At 43.4% G+C, this 26,945-nt stretch overlaps 5 protein-coding genes and 3 long non-coding RNA genes across 10 annotated transcripts in view; 4 read left to right on the top strand and 4 right to left on the bottom strand.

The window, feature by feature from the left end:
- fbxw7 (F-box and WD repeat domain containing 7) overlaps positions 1 to 1,086 on the bottom strand; it is a 38,276-nt gene extending 37,190 nt beyond the window's left edge. Inside the window, exon 1 of the mRNA XM_061273320.1 lies at positions 671 to 1,086. The gene's annotated coding sequence lies outside the window, so the exon portion shown is untranslated. The remainder of the gene's footprint in view (positions 1 to 670) is intronic.
- On the top strand, positions 648 to 3,165 carry LOC133150807 (uncharacterized). Its single transcript, XR_009713816.1, has 2 exons — positions 648 to 788; positions 1,383 to 3,165. It is a non-coding gene; the product is annotated as an uncharacterized LOC133150807 (long non-coding RNA).
- On the bottom strand, positions 2,158 to 5,289 carry tmem154 (transmembrane protein 154). 2 transcript variants are annotated; one of them, XM_061273324.1, is made up of 8 exons: positions 5,154 to 5,289; positions 4,478 to 4,570; positions 4,160 to 4,234; positions 4,039 to 4,080; positions 3,611 to 3,784; positions 3,466 to 3,520; positions 3,318 to 3,394; positions 2,158 to 2,590 (listed from the first exon to the last, which is right to left on the bottom strand). In XM_061273324.1, the coding sequence occupies exons 1-8, from the start codon at positions 5,257 to 5,259 to the stop codon at positions 2,586 to 2,588; spliced, it is 627 nt and encodes a 208-aa protein (XP_061129308.1). In that variant the 5' UTR covers positions 5,260 to 5,289; the 3' UTR covers positions 2,158 to 2,585. The 2 variants fall into 2 exon arrangements, with proteins under 2 accessions (XP_061129308.1, XP_061129309.1); XM_061273325.1 differs by having other exon boundaries at positions 3,611 to 3,781.
- tma16 (translation machinery associated 16 homolog) lies at positions 5,231 to 8,108 on the top strand. Its single transcript, XM_061273326.1, has 9 exons — positions 5,231 to 5,358; positions 5,428 to 5,468; positions 6,286 to 6,436; positions 6,556 to 6,662; positions 6,776 to 6,813; positions 6,880 to 6,964; positions 7,121 to 7,269; positions 7,350 to 7,392; positions 7,526 to 8,108. Exons 3-9 carry the CDS (start codon positions 6,434 to 6,436, stop codon positions 7,725 to 7,727), a joined length of 627 nt encoding a protein of 208 aa, XP_061129310.1. The 5' UTR covers positions 5,231 to 5,358; positions 5,428 to 5,468; positions 6,286 to 6,433; the 3' UTR covers positions 7,728 to 8,108.
- marchf1 (membrane-associated ring finger (C3HC4) 1) lies at positions 7,797 to 15,994 on the bottom strand. The gene is made up of 10 exons (XM_061273323.1): positions 15,826 to 15,994; positions 15,359 to 15,479; positions 14,019 to 14,383; positions 11,439 to 11,495; positions 11,259 to 11,326; positions 10,261 to 10,938; positions 9,921 to 10,101; positions 9,711 to 9,855; positions 8,592 to 8,829; positions 7,797 to 8,506 (listed from the first exon to the last, which is right to left on the bottom strand). The coding sequence occupies exons 3-9, from the start codon at positions 14,094 to 14,096 to the stop codon at positions 8,594 to 8,596; spliced, it is 1,443 nt and encodes a 480-aa protein (XP_061129307.1). The 5' UTR covers positions 14,097 to 14,383; positions 15,359 to 15,479; positions 15,826 to 15,994; the 3' UTR covers positions 7,797 to 8,506; positions 8,592 to 8,593.
- Positions 15,964 to 16,546, top strand: LOC133150808 (uncharacterized). The gene is made up of 4 exons (XR_009713817.1): positions 15,964 to 16,106; positions 16,204 to 16,274; positions 16,331 to 16,425; positions 16,503 to 16,546. It is a non-coding gene; the product is annotated as an uncharacterized LOC133150808 (long non-coding RNA).
- Positions 16,547 to 20,876: 4,330 nt separating this feature from the next.
- tmem192 (transmembrane protein 192) lies at positions 20,877 to 26,880 on the bottom strand. 2 transcript variants are annotated; one of them, XM_061275272.1, is made up of 6 exons: positions 26,554 to 26,880; positions 25,864 to 26,013; positions 25,302 to 25,563; positions 25,101 to 25,223; positions 22,242 to 22,347; positions 20,877 to 21,981 (listed from the first exon to the last, which is right to left on the bottom strand). In XM_061275272.1, exons 1-6 carry the CDS (start codon positions 26,578 to 26,580, stop codon positions 21,867 to 21,869), a joined length of 783 nt encoding a protein of 260 aa, XP_061131256.1. In that variant the 5' UTR covers positions 26,581 to 26,880; the 3' UTR covers positions 20,877 to 21,866. The 2 variants fall into 2 exon arrangements, with proteins under 2 accessions (XP_061131256.1, XP_061131255.1); XM_061275271.1 differs by having other exon boundaries at positions 25,864 to 26,016; positions 26,554 to 26,876.
- Positions 23,634 to 26,081, top strand: LOC133151877 (uncharacterized). Its single transcript, XR_009714006.1, has 2 exons — positions 23,634 to 23,799; positions 25,870 to 26,081. It is a non-coding gene; the product is annotated as an uncharacterized LOC133151877 (long non-coding RNA).
- Positions 26,881 to 26,945: the final 65 nt, after the last annotated feature.

Raw genomic sequence — 26,945 nt, 5'->3', positions numbered from 1 at the left:
AGAAGGTAAAAAAAGCGATAAATGACAGCCTATTGAGTATTTAGCATAACAAGAAATAAATATTTATATGGTAATGCTTACTGTCGATGCGGCCAAACTAGATTTCAATAAGTACTGAAGACCCAAAGTTCTGCTGGACCTTCAATAAATGTTCTCAACTTGCCATTTTAGTTGACTGTCATAGAAGCCTCACTGTCCTGTTGATGCTCGACCAGAACTTGATTCCATTACTCAACTGTGACTTTATAAAGATTCGGCAGGCTTGTTGACTATGATGCAGATATGCTACAAGTTCCAACTTGAAGTTGGAAAAACGTTTCATTTTGAATCACACTGCACATTTAGACGTGTGGCGCAACAACACGCTTCTTCAATAGAACTTGGGACAAAGTTAGTTGCCGAGTTTGAGAAAGTAGGGAGTGAACTCGACTTTATTGGTGGCATTTTTTTAAAAAGCCACTCCGATCGTGTAAACACACAGGACGCCATACCGGTAGTGGCACTTCGGGGAGAGAAATGTAAATAATGGCTGAATCTTTTAAGGAGAATAAGCACGATAGGCGGGCTAGAGTTAGCACGTCGCTAAGAAGCTAATGCTAAAGGATGCTAGGCCCACGAAGTGGTGCCTCGCACCCCGGGTCGCGTGGATGGAAAATGCCCGAGTGTTTACCTCACAAGCGCAAGGACGGCCAGGGACGAAGGGCCTCTCCGGTAGCTCCTTGTGGCGGCGTATCCCGAGCGAGATATCCTCATGGGCTACGAGGAGCAAACGCCGGCCGGAGCCTCCGGTGGGATGATGCCCTCCCTTTCGTGTCTTCTCTTCCCAGAGTGAAGCGCACTGGTACCGCGGGCGACCACGTTAGCGGCACCGGCTAACTTAGCATCCGTCCGCGCGGGGGGTGCTCGTGAAAAAACGCCGCTTGTGTTAGCCGCTTCGCTTAAAGCGGTCGGGGGTATTTGCCGCTCGCACCAAGTCCGTCACGGCCTGTGTTTGTGACGGAGGGGGGCGCGTCTTAACGGGAGTAAACTGCTTGTCAAACGGGAGCAATTGGGCTTTGACTGCCGCTAGCCGCCACCGCTAGCTTTTCTCGCTTGACTAATAGGCGTCGCGTTATTATGACGTCACGATTTGTTTCCAAGCAGGCGCTAGGAAATGACGTAGGTAACATCCGGATTTGTTTTCTTGTAAACTGCATTTTTTACTCAAATTACTTTTCCAAGTTGTTTCTTTTTTCATCCATCCATTTTAACAATTAAAATGATTTATTTTATTGTTGTTCTATTGAAATGCCTTTTTTTTCCTACTGATAAAAATGGAATTTTCTTGTTGAAAGGATATTTTACATTAATTCCTATTTTTCTCTCTCTATTTTTAATTGTAGAAATGAAGCTGCTGCTAGGACTAAGCCAATTTTGAGCCTGCTGCTGCCCCTTGCTCATTTGCATGCCTGGTGTGGGAATCCTCCAGGGAGCGTCTGAAAGTGGGAGATATCGCCCAAGGCCGAGCGTGTGATTTTGAGCAATGGGCAACCCATGCTGGCGTCCGGTCGAAAGGATGGAAAAGCCCACCAGTGCCAAAAGCAGATCTCTACGAATCCGCATTTTATGGGGAAATATTCCCAGGAACTGCAAATATTGTCAATGTTGCCCCATAATGATGATGAAACGTTCTACATGACTCACTCGCTCACATTCTACTTGTCTGTGCTATTTCCTGTCAAATAATTTGCCACCAGATCACGTAGAATCAATTAGTGAGAACAACTTTCATCTCTAAATATATTTGACATGGAGATTAGCAAATTCTGTAGAAGATGTTGTCATGGAAACCTCTGGACAAAATTCAAATGGATTAAAATGTTCCTGATTTCAGAAGCAGCAAACCGCCTGGAGGCCAAAGCTAACGTTTCTTGTCTGAGATTAGCACGCGAGCGCTAGTTGATTAGCATCAAAAACTCGTGTTAAGCGTAAAGCGTGGGAGATCCATTTTTCATTTGATTAAGTCAAAGATAGCCAACTGAACCGCAACCACTTTATTATCTCCAGTCTACAAAATGGCCACCCTAAAAATAAAGATGAATCATAAAAAAAAAATGCAAGAAAAAGATTAGCCCAAAATAAAGTTGTGTTTACTGGAAAAAGAAAAATCACAATATGTCAAAATTTGAGAATAGATTTGTTATTTTGACAAATCCATATCTTCATATCATTTTATTTAGTTAAACATTTCATACCTAGCCTATTTACAAAAAGCACTAACAGAAAATAACATCTTTGGCTGTGATCCATTTATATATTTACAACAACAGAACATCAAAAAACAAAACTGCATTCACATTGAGATCAGTGCCACAAGCACAAACTGCAACTAGGAATCCAAAATATTTTTCCCACATGAACTGTGTGTGTTTTGATGCATTTCTTTGACCCTATAGAATGAGGTGCTGCTGTCCGTTGAAGATTATCAGGATGAAATTCAGCGTTTCCCAGAGCGTGACCTCAGATGAGCACAGCCACAGAAAAAAAAAAAAAATGGGGAAATGTAATATGACTTCAGGGTGTGCTGTGCTTGCTTTTCCACGCCGTCAACCTGCGGCCAAACAATCAAAGGGAGAGGCAACATGTGATGGTGTCAAAAGACCAGGAAATGGAACTTATCAACATAGGGAAGTCTCACTTCCCATTAAAAAAAAAACATTTGTCCATATTTTCATCACAACTAAAACATTTTGCATGAATTGTGTATTTTGGCTGCCATCTGTTGCCTGATTTTGTCATTGCAGCATCCCGATTGCAGGAACTGCCAAACCGCTCGAGTGACATTCTAATAATCTTCTGTCATCCTCGCAAGTGACCTTTGACCTCTCCATGACAGTCTTGTTTTGCAATTCTTTTTTCCGTCGTGTGTAAACTACTGAGCGCACATCTTCGTCGAACGTGCCCTCGGATTTCGTGGAAAGTAAATACGGGAAAGGCCTCGTGGAGCCTCAGCGAGGTTGAGTAAGTGGACCTCGGCCTTCTCAGCTGAGGACCAAGGAGGTCATCCACGTTGCGCCACACGGGACTGTGTCGTAAGAGTGTGTGGGTGTGTTTGTGTGTGTCGTAACGCATCGGTCACACAATGGAAACAGCTGTCATATCATTAAAACTAACTTTCATACATAATGGGAGCTGTTTCTAATTTTTTGACCCACTTTGTGTTATATATTTATATCAGAAATTAGCACTTAAATACTTGTTAAGAGACGATTACTTTAAAATGTGCTTTTTTTCCTGATATGCAGTTGGTGGAACATTGCAACATGTTTAAATTGTACCATCTTTGATCATCCACTGGTCCAGTTCTTCCATCTCCAGCTCCAGCACTGAAGGAACGTCTTCTTCAAACATAGGCCTGGACACACAAAATTGTATTTTCAACACATATTTTTAAATCAATTCATTAAATCTAAATAAAGTACGCACATTGGTACTTTCTCTGTACTGGAGCCATCCAGATATGGATCATCCTTTGTGGACTCTACAAAAAAACAAAACTCAAATTACAGTACATGTTGTGTAGTTATAAGAACCGAAATGCAGTTTTCATTTCAAACGAGTCGACTCGTACCACGAACGGCCGCCTCCATTTTGAACCTGCGCCTGAGGAAGAGGGCGAACATGACACTGACGATGATGAAGACCACCAGGGCCACCGGGATGAGGATGATGGTGATGCTGAGACCTCCGTCCTTCCGGGGGCTCAAGGTCGTGTCCAGCAAATTGACATTATCTGTAATCACTTCTGACAGAATACAAAATCACTACAATTACAAGGATTACTACTAAGACTTGTAATTAAATAAATAATAAATAATAAATAATAAATAATAAATAATAAATAATAAATAATAAATAATAAATAATAAATAATAAATAATAAATAATAAATAATAAATAATAAATAATAAATAATAAATAATAAATAATAAATAATAAATAATAAATAATAAATAATAAATAATAAATAATAAATAATAAAATCATATGTATGTATACCTGGACTGTCCACTCCTGAGCCAAGCTCTCCTGGTGCAGAGGCTGGGGGAAAGAAAAAAAAACTTCTCCAAAATGTATTTTTGTACTTTTAATTTGACATGACAAAGATCTCTGGCGTTACCTGGATCCAAGACGCTGCCCTGGGTGGTTGAGAGCTCCGATGATGGAGTAGCATTGGGGCTGGATGATGTTGGCTCTACAAATGATAAAAAAAAAAATTGCTGCCAGATGTCTCTACTTATTAAAGCTAATTCTTTCTTTTCTCTTGAATGGTAAGAATTTGAGAAAATGAGACCAACAATATGTGTCATAAATGTTTTATAATGACAGCTAACTTGTGTACTCATCTTCTACAACACTAAACTCGTCAATTTTGTTTTCCACTGATGGCATTATTGTCATATCATGTCTATAAAAAACGTATGCCATAAAGTTTAACCGAAAGTTTTCGTGTCCTCCACGACTTGTTGTTGGTCTGTGAATTTTCCCACAGTTTGGTTTTCTTCTTCAATCACCTCATCTTGACTTGACACTACAACAGTAACAAAAACACAAAGATGACAAAAAATCAGAGAAAGAATACATAGGTTTCAAAAAATGATTACTTTCCACAAAAACACAAATTCTCTCCTGAGTTTCAACTTATTTACCACCCAGAAAAATGAAGTATCCTGAGAATGTGGGAGGAAGCCAGAGTACACCCAGGGATTCAAACCCAGAACCTCTCAACTGCATTAATCCGCCAAAATGAAAATTCATCCAGATATACTTTTGGCCTTGTTGTATTTACATGGTGTGGAATCCATACCTTGCAGTATCGCAGTACTTTTTAGTCACACCATACAGGAACTTACCACTTCCTGTCAAGCACTTGCCACAAAAATCAAAAAAGTTGCAAAAGCACAAGTGGAAATTTTGTTACCGCCATGATCACTTTGTGCCACCAAAGCTTTATCGTAACATTTTTACGATAAAGACAATTCCAGTGTGATCCTGCTCTGACTGGATGAAAGAATTAGTCATCAGGATCAGGGATAAAACAAGACAAAGAGTCCTCTGGGAGTCGGCATTAGACTAGAATGAATTTGCTGACACGGGGGGGAAAAAATCCTTACCTGTTCTGGTCCAGGTGTTTGTGAGGAGCCACAACAGGAGCAGGAACAGTGGGGTATTCCTGTGTTGGTCTCTCATGCTAGTAGAAGAAAGCCTCGGGGCGGACATGTTGCCATCGTGTTGTTTTATGTTGTGTGTGTCACAGCATCGCAACTTCCTGACAAGTCTGACTTACGTGGATGGGAGAGGAAGAAGAAGAAGACAGAGGTAGGCCACGCCCACCAAGACCAGTAACTCGGGTGTGACGCAACTTTTTTTTGGTGCTTGTCGGCGCAGGTTCGCCACCGCACGCTCGCATTCCTGCTGCAGGCTGTCAGGTATGCATGAGCGGGAACCTGCAGTGTCAACCTTTTCTATGAACTAATTGGGTGCCACAGGGAGCCTCCTTACACCCAGGCTGTTCCTGTTCCTGCATGTTGAATGCGTTGCGTGAGAAAAATACTTTTTAAGGCCCTGACCCCTGGCCCCTAGGCGGAGTTCTGAGGGCACAATTTAATGTGCCCTATAAGCCAATCAAAAAAGTCTGGCTGCCTGTTGCTAGGCAGAATTCTCATGTTTTATTAGTTAGTTTTATTTTCCATAACTTCTTATGGCAAGCAAATTGTGGAGAAAAGGAAGATGTTATACCATCTGAAATGCAGATCATATTTAAGTTAATAAATTCTTAAATTACTTTTAATATATAGTTTGATTAAATTGGCCCACTTTTTGGGTTGTAATAGTAAATTACCTTTATTCCTATTTGGAGTGTAAACTGAATGGATTTGAGTAATATCTGTCTTAATGCCACAGCTGTTTATGATGGCTGTGTGACAATTATTACGGGGTCAAGCATTTCATGAAAAAAATGATTCAGAATTCTCAGAAGGAACATGACGACAAGGTGGATTTAGCAACTTGGATGCAGAGTCTGTTTTCAAAGCAATGACAAATATAATCCCTAATAATTTGTTTGAAAAGATTGTGCAGCTATATGAATATAGTAAAACCACACACTGTTTATAATTAGATAGTTTGTAATTGGTGAAATAAAGTAAATAAAAAGTAAATATAATATTAATATTTTGTCTTGAAAATTCTGAACAGATGAGTTTTTAGTTGATAAATTTATACATTTTTAATTCCGTTTTTTAGGGGGTGTTCAAATAAACTCAAATACCATAGAAACTACGGAACTGTTTTCCCTGCTTTTGTATCACCCGAACACTTTCTTCTTGGGGAACTTTATCATTTCCGCTTCCGGCCCAGCTGTCAACAAACTAACCACGAGTTCCCAACAGCAATGGTGAGACCCATCTTTTATTTGCTTCAACAACGAAACAAATCGATCCCAATCTTAATGAAAAAAGACATCTTAATATATGTAACATCCCTTGATACGATATAATTGTAATTTATCTTCAGCCTAAAACGCAGAAGAAGGGAAAAGCCCCGGAGAAGGTTGTGCATCCGTACAGTCGGAAAGCAGCCTACTTGGCCCGGGAAGAAATACGACTCAGGAAGAAAGACCGGTGGGTTTACGATGGTCTCAACATACGACGTATTCTGCTTTTCATCTGAATGTTTTATAATGTTTTGCTTTCAAATAATTCCTGCAATATGGCGTACTGTTTTGTTTCTGCAGACACAAAGTTGAAAAAGCTGCCCGTCTGAATAATATCGGTATGTTACTTATCTATTTTCTTTCGTGTTTCAATTTTTAATCGAAGATACATTTTCCATCCACAGGTGACAAGCTGTTATGGTTTCAGAGCCAGTTGGACCCAGAAAAGACCACGTACACTATGAAGGATGCTTGTGACATCATCGAAAGGTGGGCCAGCGTTTTAAAATTATCTTATTCTGTACAAAATTTAAAACGGTTTGTGAGTCTTGATATAAGTGCCTTGGCCACCAGGGGGCAGTATAATACGACGACTCGCTGTCCAGCATTACAAAAAACTTGAGTTGCTATGCATGTGTGTTGTAGGTACCTGCAACGATTTGACGGCGAGCTGGAGCAGATCGAGCTGGTCAACGGCATCAAGGGCCGGAAGGGGCGTCTCCACGGCGCCAGGGAGGACTTCATCAAGCAAACCATCGAGCGCGAGCGGGCGCTGTTCCACGGCGCCGGGTTCGGTGCGTACTTGTAAATGTACATTGACTCCATACATGTTTGTAATGGAAAATATTAATATAAATGTCCTTTGTTTTCACAGAGATCCCAGACTTTATCAACACGAAAAATCTGAAAACATTCAGGTGAGCGAATCACTCTTGGCAGTGTAAATATAAATCGATTAAAAAAAAAAAAAATACGATGGTGAGCAGGGGTTGATCCACAACCTCTTTCTCGAGACATCTTCTGCAGTCAAGAAATGTTTCTGTACTGCAGGGAATGGACGGGAGATTTGAAGAAACTTCCTAACATTAAATTCACGAAGGTTTCCAACACTGACGTGGAAGTCAAGGAGAAAAAAGAGCAGAAGAACGACAAAGAGGAACAAAAGGACAACAAAGAAGAAGAGTTGGGCGATAATGACGAAGATAGCGATGAAGAGTTGGACGAAAACATTCTGATGTCCGACTCCGACTAAGATTTCTTTTGTCGTCTTGCATGAGACTTCCCAAAGACTTTTTTTTTAACCACAAACAACGACTCTACACATTTTCTACATTGGGTTTATTGCACAAACAAGCTAAATGTGTCTTTTTAGCAAATCGAATTCATGGTGTCGTGAAGGGTTCCCCAACTTTTTGTGGCATCTGGTAGAAACGTGAAGACGTAAACAAAGCGACTAACATGTAGCGCCATAATGAAAGACTCCAATCTGACCTTTAAAACGTCACATCTCCCACAAATGATCATGCTTGCTCAATCGCAAAAGTGGCAAAAAAAAATACAAATAACTCACTGAACCAAATTTGATTTCAAGTAATTACATGTGTGTGTTAATAAATTACAATATTTTAGAAAATGTCTTTTATTCTAGTGATTCACTTCCAAAAGTGAAACCATACCATGTGACTTCTCTCAGCCAATCAGCAAAAGGAAAATAATTCTCATTGCGGCTCCAGGCCCTTAATTCATTTTTGGATTAGTAGGACAGGCCATTTGTTGATGATGTAAAAAGACTTTGAATGTGGATGTCAACTAAGTTATTTCATTTCAACAAAAGAATTATTTAAAAATTTCCAAGCTGCATGTAACCTGCCCGCCCGTTAGCTCAAGGGAATGTACCAAGGGGCTTTAGTGCAGTTTGACAAAGTGCATAAAGGGAACGTAAAAAAGTACGACAGTCCATTTCTGGAATCGAGACCTCATCATCACTCTTCGTGGTCACCGTCCACTGCCTGCTTCCTTTCTCGTATTCACCTTGATAGACACAAAATAATGAAAACAATATGAACCTTATTACACACTTGAAGTCCAGTCCGGCTTGACTGCAAACTGTCGCCACCTTCAAACGGGATTATGCCCGTCCGAGTCCGGCGTCGCCTCGGCGACCGCCTGCGGCTTCCCGACGTTGAGCCGGTTCTTATCGGGGCAGTTTTGCACAGTGATGATGCGGTTGAAGGCCTTGAGGCGGCGCCACAGCTGCAGATAGACCTTGCACTGGATGTACATGAAGATGAGGCCCCCCGTGAAACCGATGGCCACCACGATCAGTTTGGTCCAGAAGGGCCACTCCAGCACGGCTGGGGAGAAGGAGGGGACACGGCTTAATGGAGTTATTCGGCCCGCAGGGGGCGCCAGCATCGCTCACAGGAGTAGGTTGAGATGGAGCGCCGTGCTTACCCTGGCGGGTATAGTACTTCAGGAGAGAAATCCGCCAAAATTCCTCTGCAACCAACAGTGTTAATTTCTTTCTCTCTCTCTCGCTGGTTGGCTTCTACTGACTGAGCGCTACTTTTGTTAGCATGTATCATGGCCACGCTTCCTGGATCCTGATTGGTTTAAACCTTGTGGCCTCTCAAAAGATTATCCAGACGAGCAATAGTTCTCAAACTTTTTATATTAGGTACCATCCCAAAAAAAATAAAAGAAATTAATAGAAATTCCGATTTCTATTATTTATTTTTATTATAATTTTTTCTTATATAATAAAAATAATCACTTGAGCCCACAATTGCAGCTCCACAGAAATGTCCTAATGTTTCTATAAAGTCTTTAAGTTGAAATAATAAAGGCCATGTGGTTACGCTCTATTATTAACTGAAAATGTACACGCTGTCGAGCTCAAGCCAAAGTATAAAAGTTGTGCTTCGGTTCCACCTCGTGTCATATCGGTTCCAAGCTACGTTGACTAATTGGCTTAATAAAGCTTTACTCGTTTGCGCTGGAAAGTGGCCGTGATACATATCGTGTTGTAGCCAATATTTCATAGCATTGACGATCACATGACCAAATCACATCACTTTCTACTAAAATAAACATCAACTCTTGTAAGTTTTGGACTTTATTCTCTGGTTTTTGCAGGTGCACCTAGTAATTGACTGTCCGGGGAGGGGATTGGATTTCTTCTATTTTTTTACACACATCTGATGATTTAGCGACGACACACAGCGGGCCTGCTTACCGTTCTTGCCCAGTTTGATCTCCTCGGCGGTTCTCCTGATCAGGATGTAGACGGACCACAGCATGCAGACTATGGCTATGAGGTGGAAGAACACGGAGCAGTAGATCTTCCTTCTCTCACTCTTGGTCATGTGTAACTTCTCCCACTGGCAAGACAAAGGAGGTGAGAAATAGTAGCTGCTGAAATTCACTTCACGGCCTGGGCGAGTACCTTGCGCAGAGGTTTGAGTTTGGTCTCCATGATGAAGTCGAACTTGCAGAGCTCGCAGCAGCGGGTGTCCGACGACTTGATCCACTGGTAGAGACACGCTTGGTGCACGAAGCTGAGGCTGCCCGTGCAGTGGCAGGGCGTGATGAGCGGGCACTCCTCGTCGCCCTCGCAATGGCAGATCCTGCGGACGAAAATTCACCAGCGGTGAGGAAGTGTCCGAGGGTTCCTGATGCATTTTCCAGACTCGTGCGGATTCGGAACCACACAAAGTTCTTCAACGCGTCCATTATTGTGGACCTTCTTTGACACGGGTAGCGTGTGGCCGCACGCCCCGACTGACCTGCACACTTCCAACTCGGAGTCATCGGAGCAGACGTGATGCGGCGGGGCGCCGTTGGCGCCGCAGCGTTTCTGAGGAGTGGGCGCTGACATGTCCCCGCGCCCCACCCCCTTCTCCTGATATTTTTTAGTGATCAGCTCCTCCTCGTCCTCCGACGAGCTGTCGGGCCCACTGGGCTCCTTGTCCATACTGGGCAAGCTTTCCCTCAGAGAGCTGTTCCCGCTGCTACTTCGATTTTTCGCGCCGTCGTCCACCACCAGGGGCCGGTCGTCCTTCATCTCGTCGGAGCCCAGAGATTGCAACTCCATCACCTCCGTCACGTCCTCGCCGCTCTTGCTCCGGCTGCGGTGTCGAGCCCGTCTGGATTTCTCCTGAGTCCAGCTGCGGCTCACCGGTTTATCGTCCTCCGAGGTGGAGTCCAGACAGAGGAAGCGCGCCGGGGGAACCCGTGAGGGGTCCTCCGTCCGGGTCTCGTCGCGGTGCGGGTATTTGGCCTCCAATGGGTCGAAGCTGTTCCTCTTCCGGCGATGGCGGCGCTTCACCTGCTTCTTAGGGGCCGGGGCTGAGGGGCCCCGGGCGGCGCCAGGAACCGTCATGGGAGCTCGTCGCGAGGTCTTCTTGTCAATGGGGGTGGGCAATTGGGACACATCCTCCTCAACACGGCTCAACTGGACAACACTGAACATGTGACACACACACACAAAATGGATGCTGAGATGAGATGACAATGAGGTGACAAATTTAAAATTTCATGCAAAATATATGAAAATCCACTGAACTTTATAATACAGAAAAAGATTTTCTGAATTATTTCTTTGATTTCTATATTTTTTGTAATTTTACAAAAAGGTTCAAATTAAAATGGTATGATGAAAACGGTGGCGGTGAAATGAGCACAATGGGTGGACGCATGAGAGGTTGTCCAAATTTTACACGCACATGAAACGCTCTTCTAGACACACTTTTTCAATAGAGTTTCTCGATGGTAAACAATTTACCGGCAAATATCCTGAGAAGACGGGGTGACGGACGTCTTGCTGGTTTGTCCCGCTGTCGAGTTGCTCGCCTGGAAGAGATCACAAGAACCAATGCGCTCACTTTTAAATGCATTTGATTCCCAAAGATGCAGTTAAATGTTTTTGGTTTACCAAAACACTCCGGGAGGTCAGTGTGGTTACCTTGGAGATGTTGCTGGATCGACTGCCTGAGCGACCTGGGGGCTTGGCCTGGGAGCCCTGAAGCGAAAAGACAGGAGATCATTACGGTGGAATGATGTTTTTTTGGGGGGTGAAAACGGCACATGGTCAACCCGCACGACCTCCAATGTTCCGACCACGTTTCCGGTTTGTGAATCACGATTTAATGCTCCAAATCAATCCAGTGTACTGCTCCTTCCGGCTTTGGCCAACAGGAGGCAGTACTGTATAAAAGTCATGTTGATCTCCACCAGTTTAAAAGAATGTACAAAAATATGTTGTTTAGCGGGTACAAAAGTGCCAAAGGGCTACACACAAGTAAAAATGAAACAGAACAATAAGTGTGAAAGTGGGTCTACTTGTGTTCTATTGTAGAATTACAGGATATGTTGGTTTAATGGATAAAGTGAGAAAGGGGTAGGAATCTAAAAAGCTATGCTTCCTCCTACTCCTTTTCGAGCATTCTTTATTGATTTATTTACTTTTGTATTATTATTATTAATTAATTAATGTATTTAATTTATTGATTTCTAATTGTTGGTTTATTTTTTGTTTGTTTGTTGTATGGATTTATGTGGCACTTTAGAGTGTTATTTGTTTTGTTTTTCTTTTTACTTATGTATTATTATTATTAATTAATTAATTAATGTATTTAATTTATTTATTTCTAATTGTTGGTTTATTTTTTGTCTGTTTGTTGTATGGATTTATGTGGCACTTTAGAGTGTTATTTGTTTTGTTTTTTGTTTTTCTTTTTTGTTCTGGATGTTCGAAATAAAGATATCAATCAATCAATCAATCGATCGATACAAAAGAAGAAAACTAAACAATTCCTTCTATGACTTCTCAGTTAGTTGCTGTAGTCAGCAAAAAACAACAGTAATATTCATTTTATAGAGGATATAGAATATATGACGGTAATGTTACAAACTTATGAAAAACTGAGATTAAATATTTGCAGGGCTGCCGTCAAAATTTGTGATGACATGGCTGGTACAATCGAGTGAAATAGAGAAGGCATCCACACGTAGAGACATGAGGGCCTCATCTAAGCTGATCAAGGGATTTGCCGCTCGCCTGATTTGCTATTAGCGGCTCTGTGCTTTTCGGCTAGGCGCCCATGTAGAAGTGCGCACGTGTGATGGTCATCAGGAGTCTGGAAATGTTCTTAAAAGACGCTAATGGTTGTTGAATTTATGCTTCCGTTCTTCTGCAGTTGAGTGAACCCCCCCCCCCCACCCCCCCAGAATATTTCATTTTGTTATGTTACAATAAACAAAAGGAATGACGTGAATTTCAAAAGTCTACATCCCCCTTCAACCCAAAGAAATAACGAGATTGCACAAGTGTGCACACCCTCAACACGTTCTACGTTACATGAATGCTGGAACAAAATGGATGCTTACAACCTGGTGCTATTTATACAGTTGTTTTAACAAGCGCGTTCCCTTGTCTGATTCATGAGCCTGACTGAGGAGCTCGAGCGACATCGCCCACATATTGTTTGCTTCCAGGCGTCAAGAAGCTCCGGCAATTGTCGTTTGAATGAGCAACTAGCCGCGCAGCTACGGCCTACCTGCCCCTGTGATGACTCTCTCCTGGCTGCGATGGAGGCTGAAGACAGCCGAGTTGAACATGTGCATGCTACTTGTGGATGGATTAAGTGGTGTGGCTTGAGAGCACCACTCAATATATTTAGATGGATACGGTTAGCCAAGATGGGAATATTCATGATAACCATATGGCAAAATCAATTAGCTCAACTTGAAATTGATCAAACATTTAACATTTAACTATAATTAAAGTCAGAATGCCATTTTTTGGCAGATAATATCATTCACGAGCCTTCGGGAACTAAACCAAAACAAAGCATTTAGGGGACGAATAAGAACTAATGAACAAGCCTGCTAAGTGTGACAAAAAGTGCTCAATTCTTTCTGAATCGAATTTTCTTATTACTGCTTGTTTTTATAAACTACAAAGATTATAGTGTGTGATTTTTCTTAATAAAAAAAGGTTTGTTGTTGTTGGGCTGGAATCGATTAATAGCGTTCACATTCATTTGAATGGGGAAAGACGATTTGAGATGGGAGTGATTTGATCCAAGTGTGGTTACGGAACAAATGAAACAGTATGTCAAGTTACCTCCCCAAAATGTGCAGGGACAGTAGCCCCGGGTTTTACAAAAAAAAAAAAAATCTCAGTGACAATACTGTAATCAGTCATCTTGGGTCATTTCTAAATCTGGCTTTCCCCTTTTCGCTCTCGAGGGAAACACACACGTTGGCTAAGTGTGTGTGTGTGACGTAACCCTGGGATGTGCCCCCACCCCAACAGTGAAAAAGCCCACAAGAGTGATAAAAGCTTGCTGGGAGTGGGAAAAGCCTGTCAACCCATGATAATGGAGCCATGCACAACTTTTCCATTTAAACCAAATCGGAGCAGTTTTGATCGCTCAGCCAACTTCTGATCAGATTTGCTAACATGGTTTGACCTCCGACTGGTACATGTTGCTTGAAGTCCAAATTGCGTCCAACCGTGAGAAGTGGGTCGGGACCTTACCTCATTCCTGTCTTTGGGCCGAGAGGCGCTCTTGCCGTTCTCCCTGGCTGGGACCACCGTAATCTGGTGTACAGGCATGCTGGCGGTTTCCAGGCAACACTCAAGCACACGCAGACGTTGGCCTTGGTCCCATGGCGTCCCCGCGCCTCCCCGTCCTCCGATGGGCGGTCATCCCGCCGAAGGAGACCAGGCAGGTCCTGCTTCTCCTTGCGCTTCCCGATCCGGATGGTGGAATTAGATCACAAAGACGGCGGTAGAGATGGCTGGGTGTCAGGTTGTCATGGCGACTGGGAAACTACTCAGCAGCTCCCTCCTTCCGTCCGTCCGTCCGTCCGTCCGCCTTCTCCTCGTGCCCCCCCGCCTCGCTGACAGAGCGAGAGAGGTGTGTGTTGGCGTGCTGGATTTCGCCATGCATACGGGGTAATAATAAGCATACGCTCCGCGAGGGGATTAAGGCTTAGACTAACCTCAATCCGCCCCCCGCCCGCCCGCCCGCCCGCCCGCGCGCCCTTATCTCGGAACTAATGGGATTACACGACGCGCTCGGGGATGCTAAAAACACATCCAACAAATGCACTTGTTGTTTCCTTGAAATAGACACTTATCTGACTTAAAAATACCAACCAATGTGTGTGTGTGCATGTGTGACCTTAATTTACCGCAAGAGGACGAAGAGACGTGTTGTGCATCCGGTCGTAATATTGCTGCCTTCAAATGAATTGATTCCTGCCCGCCCCCAAATTGAAACAACACAAAAAAAAAACCAATGTATTTTTAAGACAGAAACTATCATTATATAATATTATAATAATATTATAATGAATAATTATGAAGAATATTTTAAATAATTATTATTTTATATATTATTTTTATTTTAGAAACAACACCAAAAAAAACCAATGTATTTTTAAGACAGAAACTATCATTATATAATATTATCATAATATTATAATGAATAATTATGAAGAATATTTTAAATAATTATTATTTTATATATTATTTTTGATTTTAGAAACAACACAAAAAAAAAAGTATTTTTAAGACAGAAACTATCATTATATAATACTATAATAATATTCTAATGAATAATTATGAAAAATATTTTAAATAATTATTATTTTATATATTATTTTTGATTTTAGAAGTAGAAGTATTCTACTCAATATTAGCAATTTGAAAAATAGTTTTTAAATGTCCCAATGAGTAGATACAGGAGAAGTGTTAAAACAAGGACACAAGCCATTCATTAATTAATGATTGTTAACATGATCCGACTTGAATTTGAGAGGCGTAAGCGTGCCCTATGTGTGTGGAAGTAGTGCTAATGCTAACATAGTTACCCGTGTTGGACCATGATGTCGTTCTTGCTGGGTGAGCTGGAGGCGCTGACCGTCGTCTTTTCCCTCCTGGTTTTTGCCCTCATCACGCTGGCCGGAATGATCCATGAGGAACGTGGATGTCCTATAAGTATGACTTTGTTCAACTTCACTTTGTTGATTATATGAAAGGAAATGATGGGAGCAAAATTGGGTCAAGTGTGCCAAGCTTCATACTAAAAAAGACGAGGTTGTAATTAGTTGTGAGAATAGTCACATTTTATTTTTAATAGAATAAAATCTCCCTTAGTTTCAAACATGTGTTCCACCATCTAGTGGCTGAGAGTAAAATTACACCCAAAATTAAACAAAATTAAAAAACAAGAAACAGAAATTGCTTTATAGTATTTAGTTCTGGAATAACACAATAAGTGCGCTGTCTGTAAATATATTTTGTTGTTTTTTGTTTCAATGAAGGGATGTGCGTTTACCTGCACAATGACGAGTTGATTGTCTGAAGACCAGGACGGCAACCTCGCCATATTGAACTTCCTCCTCCATTTGCGAGCCTGACGACATGACATCATAGCCACGGGAGCCTCTTGAGTGTGTGTGTGTGTGTGTGTGTGAGGGAGTGTGTGTGTACATTGCACGAGGAAGGTGTGTTCATATTTGCTTCCGGGACTCAACCTGTCTGTTGGGATTAAAGTTTATTTTCTTTCTCCTCATGTGTATGGGAACGCTACACATTGAGGTTGAGATTTTTCTTGTGGTGAGTCTTTTTTTATTTTTAAACTACCTTCCCTAGCTCACATTGCTGCTTTTATGCTAAACTTATAACTTTCCTGCAATGACTGACTGTGCCACAGCGCCAGTAAACAACAGTGGCCAATTGTGGAATTACCAGAGAACAACTGAATAAAGTGGAGGCTCTTTTTAGGTGAGAAAATTCCATGAATGCTTCTTTCATACATACATGGAAGTGCCTTTCTCCAGCTTTGAGCTGGCCTTCATCGTGACGGCCTTTGTCGTCTTCACGCTCTTCGGCGTCGCCTCCGTCTGCATCGCGCCGGACGACGACCTGCGGACGGGTAGGAAAAGGCAACACAACGCAAGCCACGCGTGAAAAGCTTGTTTAACACTTGTGAGGTGCCTGTGTGCTCTTCAGATGAAGGTGTCAACACGGCTGCAAGAGGGAAGCAGAGAGCCATCAGCAGGCAGACACACTAAATGAAGACACTGTGACAATAAAGGAAAGGAAATACCGTAATTTTCGGACTATAAGTCGCACCGGAGTATAAGTCGCACCAGCCATAAAATGCCCAAAAAGTGAAAAAAAAAACCATATATATGTATATAAGTCGCTCCTGAGTATAAGTCAGCCCCCCCACCCAAACTATGAAAAAAAACGCGACTTATAGTCCGAAAATTACGGTAATACGCATTTTTCATTCTATGCTCATTTTCCTCTTTAAAGTCTTTTAAAATGAGCCAAGTGACAAACTGGATTGTTCCTCGTGGCCGCCGTGTCTGAGTTGGGCTCCAACAAAGCAGCTGACTTTTGGCCTCCCAAGCCCCGGCGAGGGGACAGCTTGACCGGGTGGACTCCCTGCTGAGTTTGCCCTTTGACCCCTGAGCCCTCCGTCAGTCAGCCGTCTAGTTGCAATAAAGACGGCCGGCGTGCTTGTGGCGCGAGACGATGGCCTTCTGCTTGGCTGAATTTGCGTGCGTGTGTGTCACTAGCAATCGCAATCAACTCGGCCAATAGATGGCGCTCTAAAATACCCACGCTGCCCATTGAAATTTGGCTCTGTTGTTCGTGATGTGATTATCTTTTTCCATTCCGTCCATTATGGAAATAATAACCTGACAAGCGCAAACGATTACGACTCGGTCACACTGATTGAATTCCTCGGTGTGGGTCACTTAGGGATGTGCGTGTGTGTTTGAGCGGGATGGAAAATCCCCCGTCTAGGCGTTTAATCCCCCAGCAAATATTACAACACCGAAAAACCTGGCAGGGAGATTTTTTCTTTTTTTTTTTAAGGACAAACAAACACACGTGTATAGAACACAACACATAGCAAGTTGGCTACCAGGTGGCTGTGAATGACAATTGGAGATGCATTAGCATATTCAAATAGGGCAAAATAAAACTTTTTTAAAAGACAATAGCCGCTGATATGCAAAGCGTAACACAAGAAACAAAAACGGGCTGAGCGTTTGCCAAATCCGCCAGGAATCTTGCCCCTGTCCACACGGACATTTTTGCAAATACCATAGTCATAAAGGCGCACATGCACGAAGACGGACACACAAACAAACACACATAGTGTTGTCTTTTGGGGGTTTCTTAAGGGAGATGCTTGTTCAAAGTCTCAGGGAGTGTTTTGCAGGTCTGGCGCTCCATTAGCGTCCTGCTGTTTGCCTTAATCCTCATTCACATGTAATGGGCAACATTTCATCTTAATGTGCTAATTGATTAGCGCTGCACTCAATAGAGGAGTCGCTAACGCTGCGAAGGAGACGCCGGACGGAGAGACGAGCAGACGCACTAATGAGGTGGAAAGTTTTTTTTCCCCCAAATCAAAATGTACAAAGTATCTTCATGAGTGTAATAATAATAAAAATATTCAATATAGTAATACTCAGAATATTTATGACTTTATTTCTTTACTTTACTACTTTATTTTTACTTCATTTATGACTAATTCATGGATCATTTGCATTTATTTTGTATGAACCTCACCTATAAAGCCAAAATATTTATGTATAATAAATCTGATATTGTTTATGAGATACAGATTTATTTATGGCTTGTTTGTTAAAACAAATACAAGGAAAAAGAACGAGGGCCGCATTTTAAATCGCAATATTGAGGAAAAAAAAAGTCAAGATTGTTACTGTATTTTGATTGCACAGTGTGTACTGTTGTGTGTTCGTGTGTGTGTGTGTTCCAGAGGACAGTTGCAGGCTCGTGTGTGTGCGTGGGGGGGTTTCCTGTCATTTGAATTACCCTCTACATGTGGGGTCAATATGTGCCGTGCTTGTGTGTGTGAGGAGTTGAAGTGGAGGGTGAGGGGTGGTCTTGGGGGTGGGGGGGCTGCTGGAGAAGCCAGTATAAAGGAGGTGGGGGGAGAAGCACCTTTGTCACTTAGCTCTCAAGTCTTTGGAAAATACCCTGGACACGCTTCAGAGACATCATCCATTTCAGGAGGATCATCTATCTTCTCTTTCTGGGCTGAAAAGAACCACCAGTAAGCCTTAGAAGCAGGACTCATCAGACCCAAGATGAGGATCTTCAACCTGTTCTACCTGTTCACGTTGCTGCTGATGCTGTTGGCCACCGTGCTGGTGGTGGTGGTGGAACCAGCCTCCATCTCCAGGCCAAGTAAGAAGAAGTTAAACAACTTCCCGAAAGTCAATCCTTGATTGACCTGGAAACATCTGCCGTCTAGCGTTGCACCAATGTATTTTTAGGATAAATGACCGATTTAAAAATTAGACAAAAAGAGGTGCTAATACCATTGCAAAAATAAAAGAAGCTAAAAACGGTAAATATTGAAATATAGCCATTCTCGGTTTGAATACGACGCTTAAATCCAGTAAAATAATTGAGAATTTGAGTTTACCTTAACACTGCTGCAGAGTCCCTGAAATGTTTGAGGCGTTCACATCCCACCATTAACACCGTAAATAATGTAATCAAGTGAGGAGGTGAAATTAAAAAAAAACAATGGACATATTTAATTTAAAAATACGCGCTATCGTTAATAAAATAGCTCTAAAACAACAATTTGTTCATAGTGCTGTAAATCTGCACCGTAACTATTGCCAATCATCGCAACTGATTGATGCGTTCACGTTCTCCCAACAACGTCGTAAATGATATAATCTTCCTAAGCGAAAAACTTGTTCGATAAATATAAAAAATTTTGAACAAATATAATTTCCAAATGTTTACACGGTAAATACTTACGGTCAAATCATTATTTTGTTTGCTGGATAAATGTGTGAGTTAATAAAAACGAGTCGATTTGATCTCATTAACTCATCGATGCGTTCACTACCCCCCACAAAACATCGTAAATCGGAACATTACCCGCTCGAGAACCCGAAACTGCATGTGTGGGCACTTTGGATTGGTTTTTACGATCGCCTTTAATGATACACTTAGCTGCAATGCAACAGGTGAGCTGTATAAAACGAGAGCTTGGAGGCTCGGGGATCATCAGCAGATGAGCACCGCCGCCGGGGTATCACACAACTCGGTGGGTCTCCATTGTCCGGTGCTTTTGTTAATCCGGGCGTTAAGATGCCATGCAAATACGCCCCCAAGCTTTTATTAAACAAAATGTCACGGGAGGAGAATGTAAAGACTCGTATGCCTCCAGGCTTGGGGTTCTCCCTCTATCGGGGATGGGGGTTGGAAGATGAGGGAGGGAGGGATGGAGGAAGGCAAGGGGGGAGTCATAAAGTCATCTGGCACTTTTTATGCTCTTCCTGGCTTTGGCCTGCAGCTTGTGAACGGCGGGAGCTCAGTGGATTTATTAGGGACTTTGGAAATGGTCATGTGCTTGGTGGCTGTGCTCCACTTTATTAGGGAAGGGGGGGGGGGGGGGGGTTTGAACCTGAAGTACAGTTAAAGTCATCTGACATGATTTTGGTGTTGGAGAATGGTGACCAAATGTGTCATCATAATAATAAGTAAACTTAAAGTAATGACATCAAACTTCTCTGCAGATTTCCTGAATGTGAGGAGAAAGTACCACCGACACTTTTGCCTGCACCGACGATGCCTACCTCTGCACTCCAGAGTGCCCTTCCCCTGATGACACCGCTGAGGACCAAAAAAAAAATCTTGTGGTGCTTTTAAAGAGGCCACAGGTAAGCAAACATTTATTTACGTTAGCGGAATTTGGCCAAAATGGCCGAACGGCAACAGCTATCCTTTGCAGACACCGTTTAATGTAAACAGAGTATAGTGTCAAAGTTTGGTGATCAATTTGAGGTTTGGCCTTGAAAAAGGAGGTGCAAGGGCCCCTTTCATGGCATCTTTGGGCTTTTAATTGAACTCGAAATGGGTACCAGAGGTTGCAGGTGGCACTTGAGTAGGTGCGTGTGATTAGCGGCAGAGGCGCGCGGGACATAAATCTGGCTAATGACGCGGAAGAAGGATTAAAAGCGGGGCAGGAATGCCTGAGCCCCTCGTTTATGTCGGCACAGGCACGCTGAACTGGAGTTTACCTCCCTCGCTGTTAGTTGGGGCTCATAATCCAACCACTGTTACTTTCTCTTGCAGGTTTGGGGAACGAGAGCACGTGTGCCCCCAACTACCATAGACTCCTAATAATAATAAGAACAACCAGAAAACGAGGGGCACAAAAGATGATCTTAAAAATGTCCAAGCACCTTGTTTTATCAATAAGCCAAAGAAGAAAACAAAAATCAAGTCAGTACTAAAGAAAATGGCGCTGGACTCAACAAGCTGTGGACCAAAGAGCTGCTTGCGGACAGATGTAAATAGAGCCTGTATCATGCATTGGATGCACTTCAAATGTTTATTGAATACATTTTATTCCTTTTAATAAAAGTAAATGTTCGAGTGTATTGTTTCTGGATTTATCATTGTGTGTGGTCAAGAACTGGGTGATGTACTGCCAAAGTAAAAATAAATTGCAGTCCACGTTTACTTTGTTTCATAAAACATGAAGGTTCAAATGACAAATCCACAGAAAAGTATTTGGACTTGTATAGTAAGCAAAATAGATCGTTGAAGTTAAAAACAAATATGTAATTCTGTGGTATTTATTGTACAGACCTCAACATGTCGAATCGAAACTCAAGCACAGTCGAGTGCAAATCGTCACACAAACAAATAACATTGACTGTTAAAATGTAATACGCAAGACACACAACTGGAGGACAGATACCCGGACTGACTACTAATAGCAATTAACATTAATTATAACCGCCATGAAAAATAAATATATTTTCAAAGTTTAAAAAAAAAAAAAACTACGAATGAGTAGGTGAACGGGACAAAAAGAAAAATAATCGGGAAAACAATAACCGGCAATAAGCCCCCGCTGTATGTGAGGATCCCCACCGCTGTAAAGAGTCACAAAATCTGCACGGCCGAGGGTCATATGGTCAAAGTCGTGGTAAAAAAACAGACAATGACCACAAAAAAAATCCTCAAGGTCCTTAAAAAAAAAATCAGTAAGCACTGCTATGTACAAAAAGACATGAGGTGTAGCACAGTATTTATATATATATTTATACTAGTTTCAAACCCTCCTTTAAAAAAAGCAGAGTAGCAGCGTTCCTGGGACGCTCAGTGATAACGCCCGCCCCCCCCAACTTTGCCTTCAGCTGTGACCCGCGACGACTCTTTAAACGTCGGCCATTTTCACTGCACCCCCCACCGGCACCACATTGCTCCATCCGAGGCAAGTACAAGTCTGACCTGAACCGGGTCTCACTCAAATGGACGGCGTGCACCGTCGGTGGTGGTCCGAAAAGTGTCTTTTCAGTGCTGGGCGGTGAGGTTGAGCAGCCTCCTGCTCAGCAAGCTGTTATGCTGCTTTAGGTACTCGATCAGATCCGCCTGCTTCTCCACCACCTCCTCCAGGCAGGAACCCTCTCTGAAACACACGTACACGTTAACGCGACAAAACGAGGACCTTTTGTCAAACTTTGAAAAAGTTTTTGGGTCGCTTGAAAGAACTCCGACATGGCAAAAAAAAATAGTAGCAGTAAAGGTTTGGGTGGCTTTGCGGTGTGCTCGGGGGCAGGGGCCAGCTTTTAACATTATTAGCTCCACTGCTAACCTCTGTGTCAACAAGCATGGCAGAGACAACTTTTACAGTGTCAATAATGTGTGTGTGCGCGAGTGTGGCCCTACCGGAATCCCGTCTCCGTGGGTAAGCTAGCCACGTTGAAGTTGTGCGAGTGTTCTTCCTGGCTGACGTCGGGCGCCGCTCGCTTCGTGTTGAACATCGTCACTTTGACTGGAAGAAGCAAAAGCGGATGACATTCTGTCAATTCTTTTTTTTTTTCCAGCGGTGGGAGAAATGTGGCAAGGTCAAAGGTCAAATCTTGCTCAGTCACAACACACAGTGGTGTTTTGAATTCCCATTAAATGCTGCAATCCAATTTATTGTGCTGCTCGATCGTCCTCTATATTTGGCCCCGAAACACAAAGACGTAAGCTAACAGTGAGAGTTTCTCAGACGCCATAATGATGCAGGTGGGAAAGTGCACAGGCGCTGCTTTTTTTTTTTTTTTTCTTTCCCTCCTCCCCTTTTAAAGGCTGCCATTCCCTGGACACGCACACACATGGGCCGTTATAACCCGCACTTAGTTCTTATGGGCCGCCATATCCTGCACTTAAAGCTCCAATTCTCACGCCCTAAACATATACCTTTACTCGGGGCGGGGGGGGGGGGGGGGGGGGGGAATGGGTGGGGCGGGCCCAGCGGCAAAGTGTGGAGCATCGGGGTGGTCGCCGCAGGAGAAGGCAGAATATGCGTCAGTGTGTCACAAAAGCAAATGATTATGAAGTTACATCTTTAAAGTCCCTGTCAAGTGAAAATAAATATCAATCAATTGAGCTTTCAATGCCACAACAGGAGACGCTAGCCACCAGCTAGCTTGCAGGCTAATGCCCACAACGCTCTGTCCTTATATCGCTACGCTATCTTGTGCTAGGCTAACGTTGTCCTGGGATGAATGAGAATATTCAACGGCATGGCACCGAGCTGTTCTCAGGGAGACGACATGGCCAGCTAGCTCGCTCGCTAAGATGATGGCGGCGCGAGTGTCTTCGGGGGTAGCGGGCCTGACAGTATTGATAAGACTGGAGCGTCATTAGTCGGAGGAAATTGTCAAGGAGATTCTAAAGAGGGCAACCTTTGCTTTGCTCCGTCGCAGCGTCGACACAATCCAAAGAAATACTGAGCATTCCTGCATAATGAGGCCCTAAATACACTTGTGTGTGTTTGTGTGTGTGTGTAAATACAAGCAGTATGTGAGAAGCATTTAACAAAGCGCAACACAATAGTTTGAAGCTGCTGCATTGATCGATTTGTGGAATGACACACCTCCAGTACTATTCCCAAAACGTTTGCTATAAAATCAATTTAGTGTATTTATCATGTTTGATGGGTTAGTTTTGCCAATAAATGTTGCTGCCCATGAGAGGAGAAATTGGTGGGGACTCAATACACAATAAATGGTGGTATCGATCAAACAAGACATGCCAATGATGGATGGACGGATAGATGGAAGGACCGGTTGAAAGGAGGTGCCGCATTTCGCACCTCCATGTCAGTTTCGCTTTCTCTCTCTCTCTCACTGTCGCTTGCTGTCACACGAGAGAGCGCAGCCAAGACGGACGGTGCTCAGACCGTGCCCGGGTCAGCGACCTGATGGGCACCAAAATCGGTCGTGTGCATTTCAAGGTGATTACGGGGAGGCGCGACGAGCTAAAGGCTAATGCTACCTCACGTTCGTGGCAGTCCAAACATGCTAGCAACGACTGTTAGCAATTGGCGCCGCTCAAAGTATCGCCGGCATTGACTGCTACGTTAGCCTAGCTTGTGCTAGCTGCCAAGTGGCACGCTAAGGTACGTTTTAGTTTTCTTCGCATGGCAAAGCCGCCACGTGCCCTGTAGCGGTTCTGCAGCCAAGATGCGCGAAGCAGCGAGCCTTTGAAAGCCGAGGAGCGGCTTTGATGTGCGTGGAGCGCGTGGGCCGCATTCATGTTGAAATGAGAGGCCCGGAACGTACCGCAGAGCCCCCCAAAATAACGCAAACACTCCCACTCACAATCCAGCATGCACTTCAAAGAGAAGTGGAACGAGGCCTTCCTGTATGGACTTCATATGACTGCAGGCTTGCCCTAGCTTTGGTCCACCCCCTCCTCCTTCTCCTGTAGAGGTTACACTGCCTCTTTAAATTCATCCTTGGAAGCTAAATATCCTAAATCCACATTTGCTTTTTTTTTTGGGGGGGGTTGCCTCTGCGTCGCGGCTCACTACACTGATCCAAGCGGGAATGTGGCACATAGTGACCTCCACAAACACTAAACATGGGGACAATGTGTGTGTGTGAGGGCGGAGTGGCCGAGGGCTCGCCAGCCTGTGGCTAGGCTAAACACTAATACCTTATCTTCACCTGCATGTGTGTGTGGTATCTCGCCATCTGTGCCCCGTGGCAGCCAAAATAGGCCTTTAATATGGATTTCCTTTCAATAAGACTATCTACCTGATCAATATCCCATCAGACACTGGGTAACTGCAATCTTCCTTCTTCACCTCAGTGTGGCCGCGGTGTGAATGGGACGGTGACTCCGGGCACCTCGTGTAACGCTCGGAATGGAGTACGCGTGTGTGCGTGAGCCAAAGTGAAAGATCGGCAGATCACTTGCAGGATGGATGGATGGAGGGAGGGAGGGACGGAGGACAAGGGAGAATGCTCGATTGTCATGCCGTTGGGTTTGAAAAGGGCAGGGCGGCTATTGTCATGCCAATGGCCTCGCACATTGTGTGGGGGCTGTTGTGTGTGTGTGTGTTTGTGTGCGTGTGTTAGCAATGAGATCGAACAGGGTGTCTTTCTTCACGCTGCTTATGAAATCCCGTTAGTAACTATTTTACCTACAAAGGTGGTACCACTGTAGCACCCCCTTCTGGTAGTTTTGAGTACACACCAAAACTTTGGGTGTTCTTTTTTTTCCTCAACCCTCTTTGGCCAAAATTTTTACCTGTATAGTAGATGAGGCAAGGCAACGCCACAAGAAGTTCCAAAGCCAAGACGCCGATCAACACGTAGGCGTGCACGTCAACCGGCAGCCGCGCCGCCATGACGACCAACAGCATTACGTTCCCTGCGTGTACAGGTAGACCACGATTAGCGCGACATGAGCTCCACCTAGCGTCTACGGCGTGACATCGCGGGCCGTTACCTGCGGAGTGCACGGCGAGAGGAAGCTGCTTGAGCGTGCTGGTGCTTCTGTAGAAGCGCAGGTAGCCTCGGTTGCGGGCCCGGCTGTGGTGGTACTGGGCGCAGCGGGTGAACACCAGAACCAGCACCCACAGGGCCGCTTTGCCGAAGACCACTGCGCTGTCACCCCGCACGGACCCTAGGATGCTGGCGCACGCCTCCTCCTGGCCCAGTTTTAACACGCACAGCACGGCCACGCACACAGAAAGAACCACGTACGCCACCTGGAAGGACACATGACTTGAGAAGCCCCCCTTTTTAGCCCCCCAGAATTTCTGAATGCTCTGTCTGTATGTGTTGCTGCACCATTAGTGTTCAAATATGTTATTTAAATGTTTATTACTACCATAACATCACTGGTGCCCATAAGTTAGTGAACATGTGGTGTTTGTGTCGAAACGTTTTGCTCAGGAGTCTATGCGTACAAAAACAACAAAAGTATAGAATGTGAAATTTAGTACTTAATTCTAGCAATGTAACAGGAGATTTTAATTTGGAATGTGTTTGTGTATTTCTGTCCATACATGCAGGAGAGACAGCAAGATGGCGTGGCAGCCGGTGGGCACGCTGTGGAATTCTCTCCTGATGGCGGCGTGGAGGGCATCTGCTGAAATGAGCGGCCCGTCCACTAGGGAATCCTCCTCGCTGCGAGTCATGTCCACCGAAGAGCCTGCCTGCTACAAAACGATGATTCCAGATTAAATTTAGCTTCTCCCAAACGTACTCGACAAAGGGCTCTCCAGATGTATCACGTCAAATTACTTCGTTGAGACCAATACCTATTTAAACCTTTTTGTTATTTTGTAGAAAGACCACAAAAATGAGAATAAGTGCGTTTGACAGCAAATACAAAAAGGACAGGTGAAACTCAAGCAGTCATTTGTAAAACTTTCTCGTCTTATGTGGTAAATAACCCAAATGCATTAGTTCAGTCCATAAAGAGAGTTTATTCAATTTATCAACAATAACTTGCAACAGACTGATATTTCTGTGACAAATATCGTTTTATAGGTATCATAATTCTTTGGCAGATAAAATTAAATAAGTCAGAATGTGATCTGCCATTTTTAAATATAGCGAGAACATACTGACTCTAACTAACATAAGTATTTTTGTTGTCATAAAAAAAACACACAAACCATGCTAGCTTGTTTGGCTAATACGCTATTATGAGCAAAGATACGACCAAGGGATACAAATTATTGGCTACGTACAGTGTAAAAGGCTCCCCCGGACTCCATTTTACTTTAAAATATGCCCTCTTTTCGAAGAAGGAACGACACATTACAATCTCTTAGCAAGTGGGGAAATGAAAGCTAACGAGTGTAAAGCTATTTTGGTGCCTCCAGCTTTCCGTACGATAACATCATCATCACATGACTAACACAACGGAAGAAAATAAAAAAAAGTTTGCGATTCCGGACACTAACGTCGATTCTAGCTTTGTTAGTGATGGCTGAATTTAGCTACAAGATATAAATAACACAGTTTGCTACAGTTTGAATGACAGTCAATTTATATGTCCTAATGTTGAGTTTTAAACAGAGCAAAACCGGTGCCTACCAAAATGCAGCACTCGCCGATGTGTCACGTGACGAATTGCACT

The sequence above is a fragment of the Syngnathus typhle genome, linkage group LG3 (genome assembly GCF_033458585.1).
Source record: "Syngnathus typhle isolate RoL2023-S1 ecotype Sweden linkage group LG3, RoL_Styp_1.0, whole genome shotgun sequence".
Classification (NCBI taxonomy): domain Eukaryota; kingdom Metazoa; phylum Chordata; class Actinopteri; order Syngnathiformes; family Syngnathidae; genus Syngnathus; species Syngnathus typhle.
The sequence above is the reverse complement of the archived record's forward strand: the minus strand, read 5'-3'. Positions and strand labels throughout refer to the sequence as shown.

Coding starts and splice junctions, on each gene's coding strand:
- tmem154 (XM_061273324.1), bottom strand. CDS start 5,259: ATGTCCGCCCCGAGGCTTTCTTCTACTAGCATGAGAGACCAACACAGG. Junction 3,785..4,038: donor CTCAGGAGTGGACAGTCCAG/GTATACATACAT, acceptor GTATTCTGTCAG/AAGTGATTACAGATAATGTC. Junction 3,395..3,465: donor AGTACAGAGAAAGTACCAAT/GTGCGTACTTTA, acceptor TTGTGTGTCCAG/GCCTATGTTTGAAGAAGACG.
- tma16 (XM_061273326.1), top strand. Junction 6,965..7,120: donor GCTTGTGACATCATCGAAAG/GTGGGCCAGCGT, acceptor TGTGTGTTGTAG/GTACCTGCAACGATTTGACG. Junction 7,393..7,525: donor AAAAATCTGAAAACATTCAG/GTGAGCGAATCA, acceptor TCTGTACTGCAG/GGAATGGACGGGAGATTTGA.
- marchf1 (XM_061273323.1), bottom strand. CDS start 14,096: ATGCCTGTACACCAGATTACGGTGGTCCCAGCCAGGGAGAACGGCAAG. Junction 11,327..11,438: donor GATCCAGCAACATCTCCAAG/GTAACCACACTG, acceptor GATCTCTTCCAG/GCGAGCAACTCGACAGCGGG. Junction 10,102..10,260: donor TCCGAGTTGGAAGTGTGCAG/GTCAGTCGGGGC, acceptor TTTCGTCCGCAG/GATCTGCCATTGCGAGGGCG.
- tmem192 (XM_061275271.1), bottom strand. CDS start 26,580: ATGGAGTCCGGGGGAGCCTTTTACACT. Junction 26,017..26,553: donor CCGGGGGAGCCTTTTACACT/GTACGTAGCCAA, acceptor ATCGTTTTGTAG/CAGGCAGGCTCTTCGGTGGA. Junction 22,348..25,100: donor TTGCCTCATCTACTATACAG/GTAAAAATTTTG, acceptor TGCTTCTTCCAG/TCAAAGTGACGATGTTCAAC.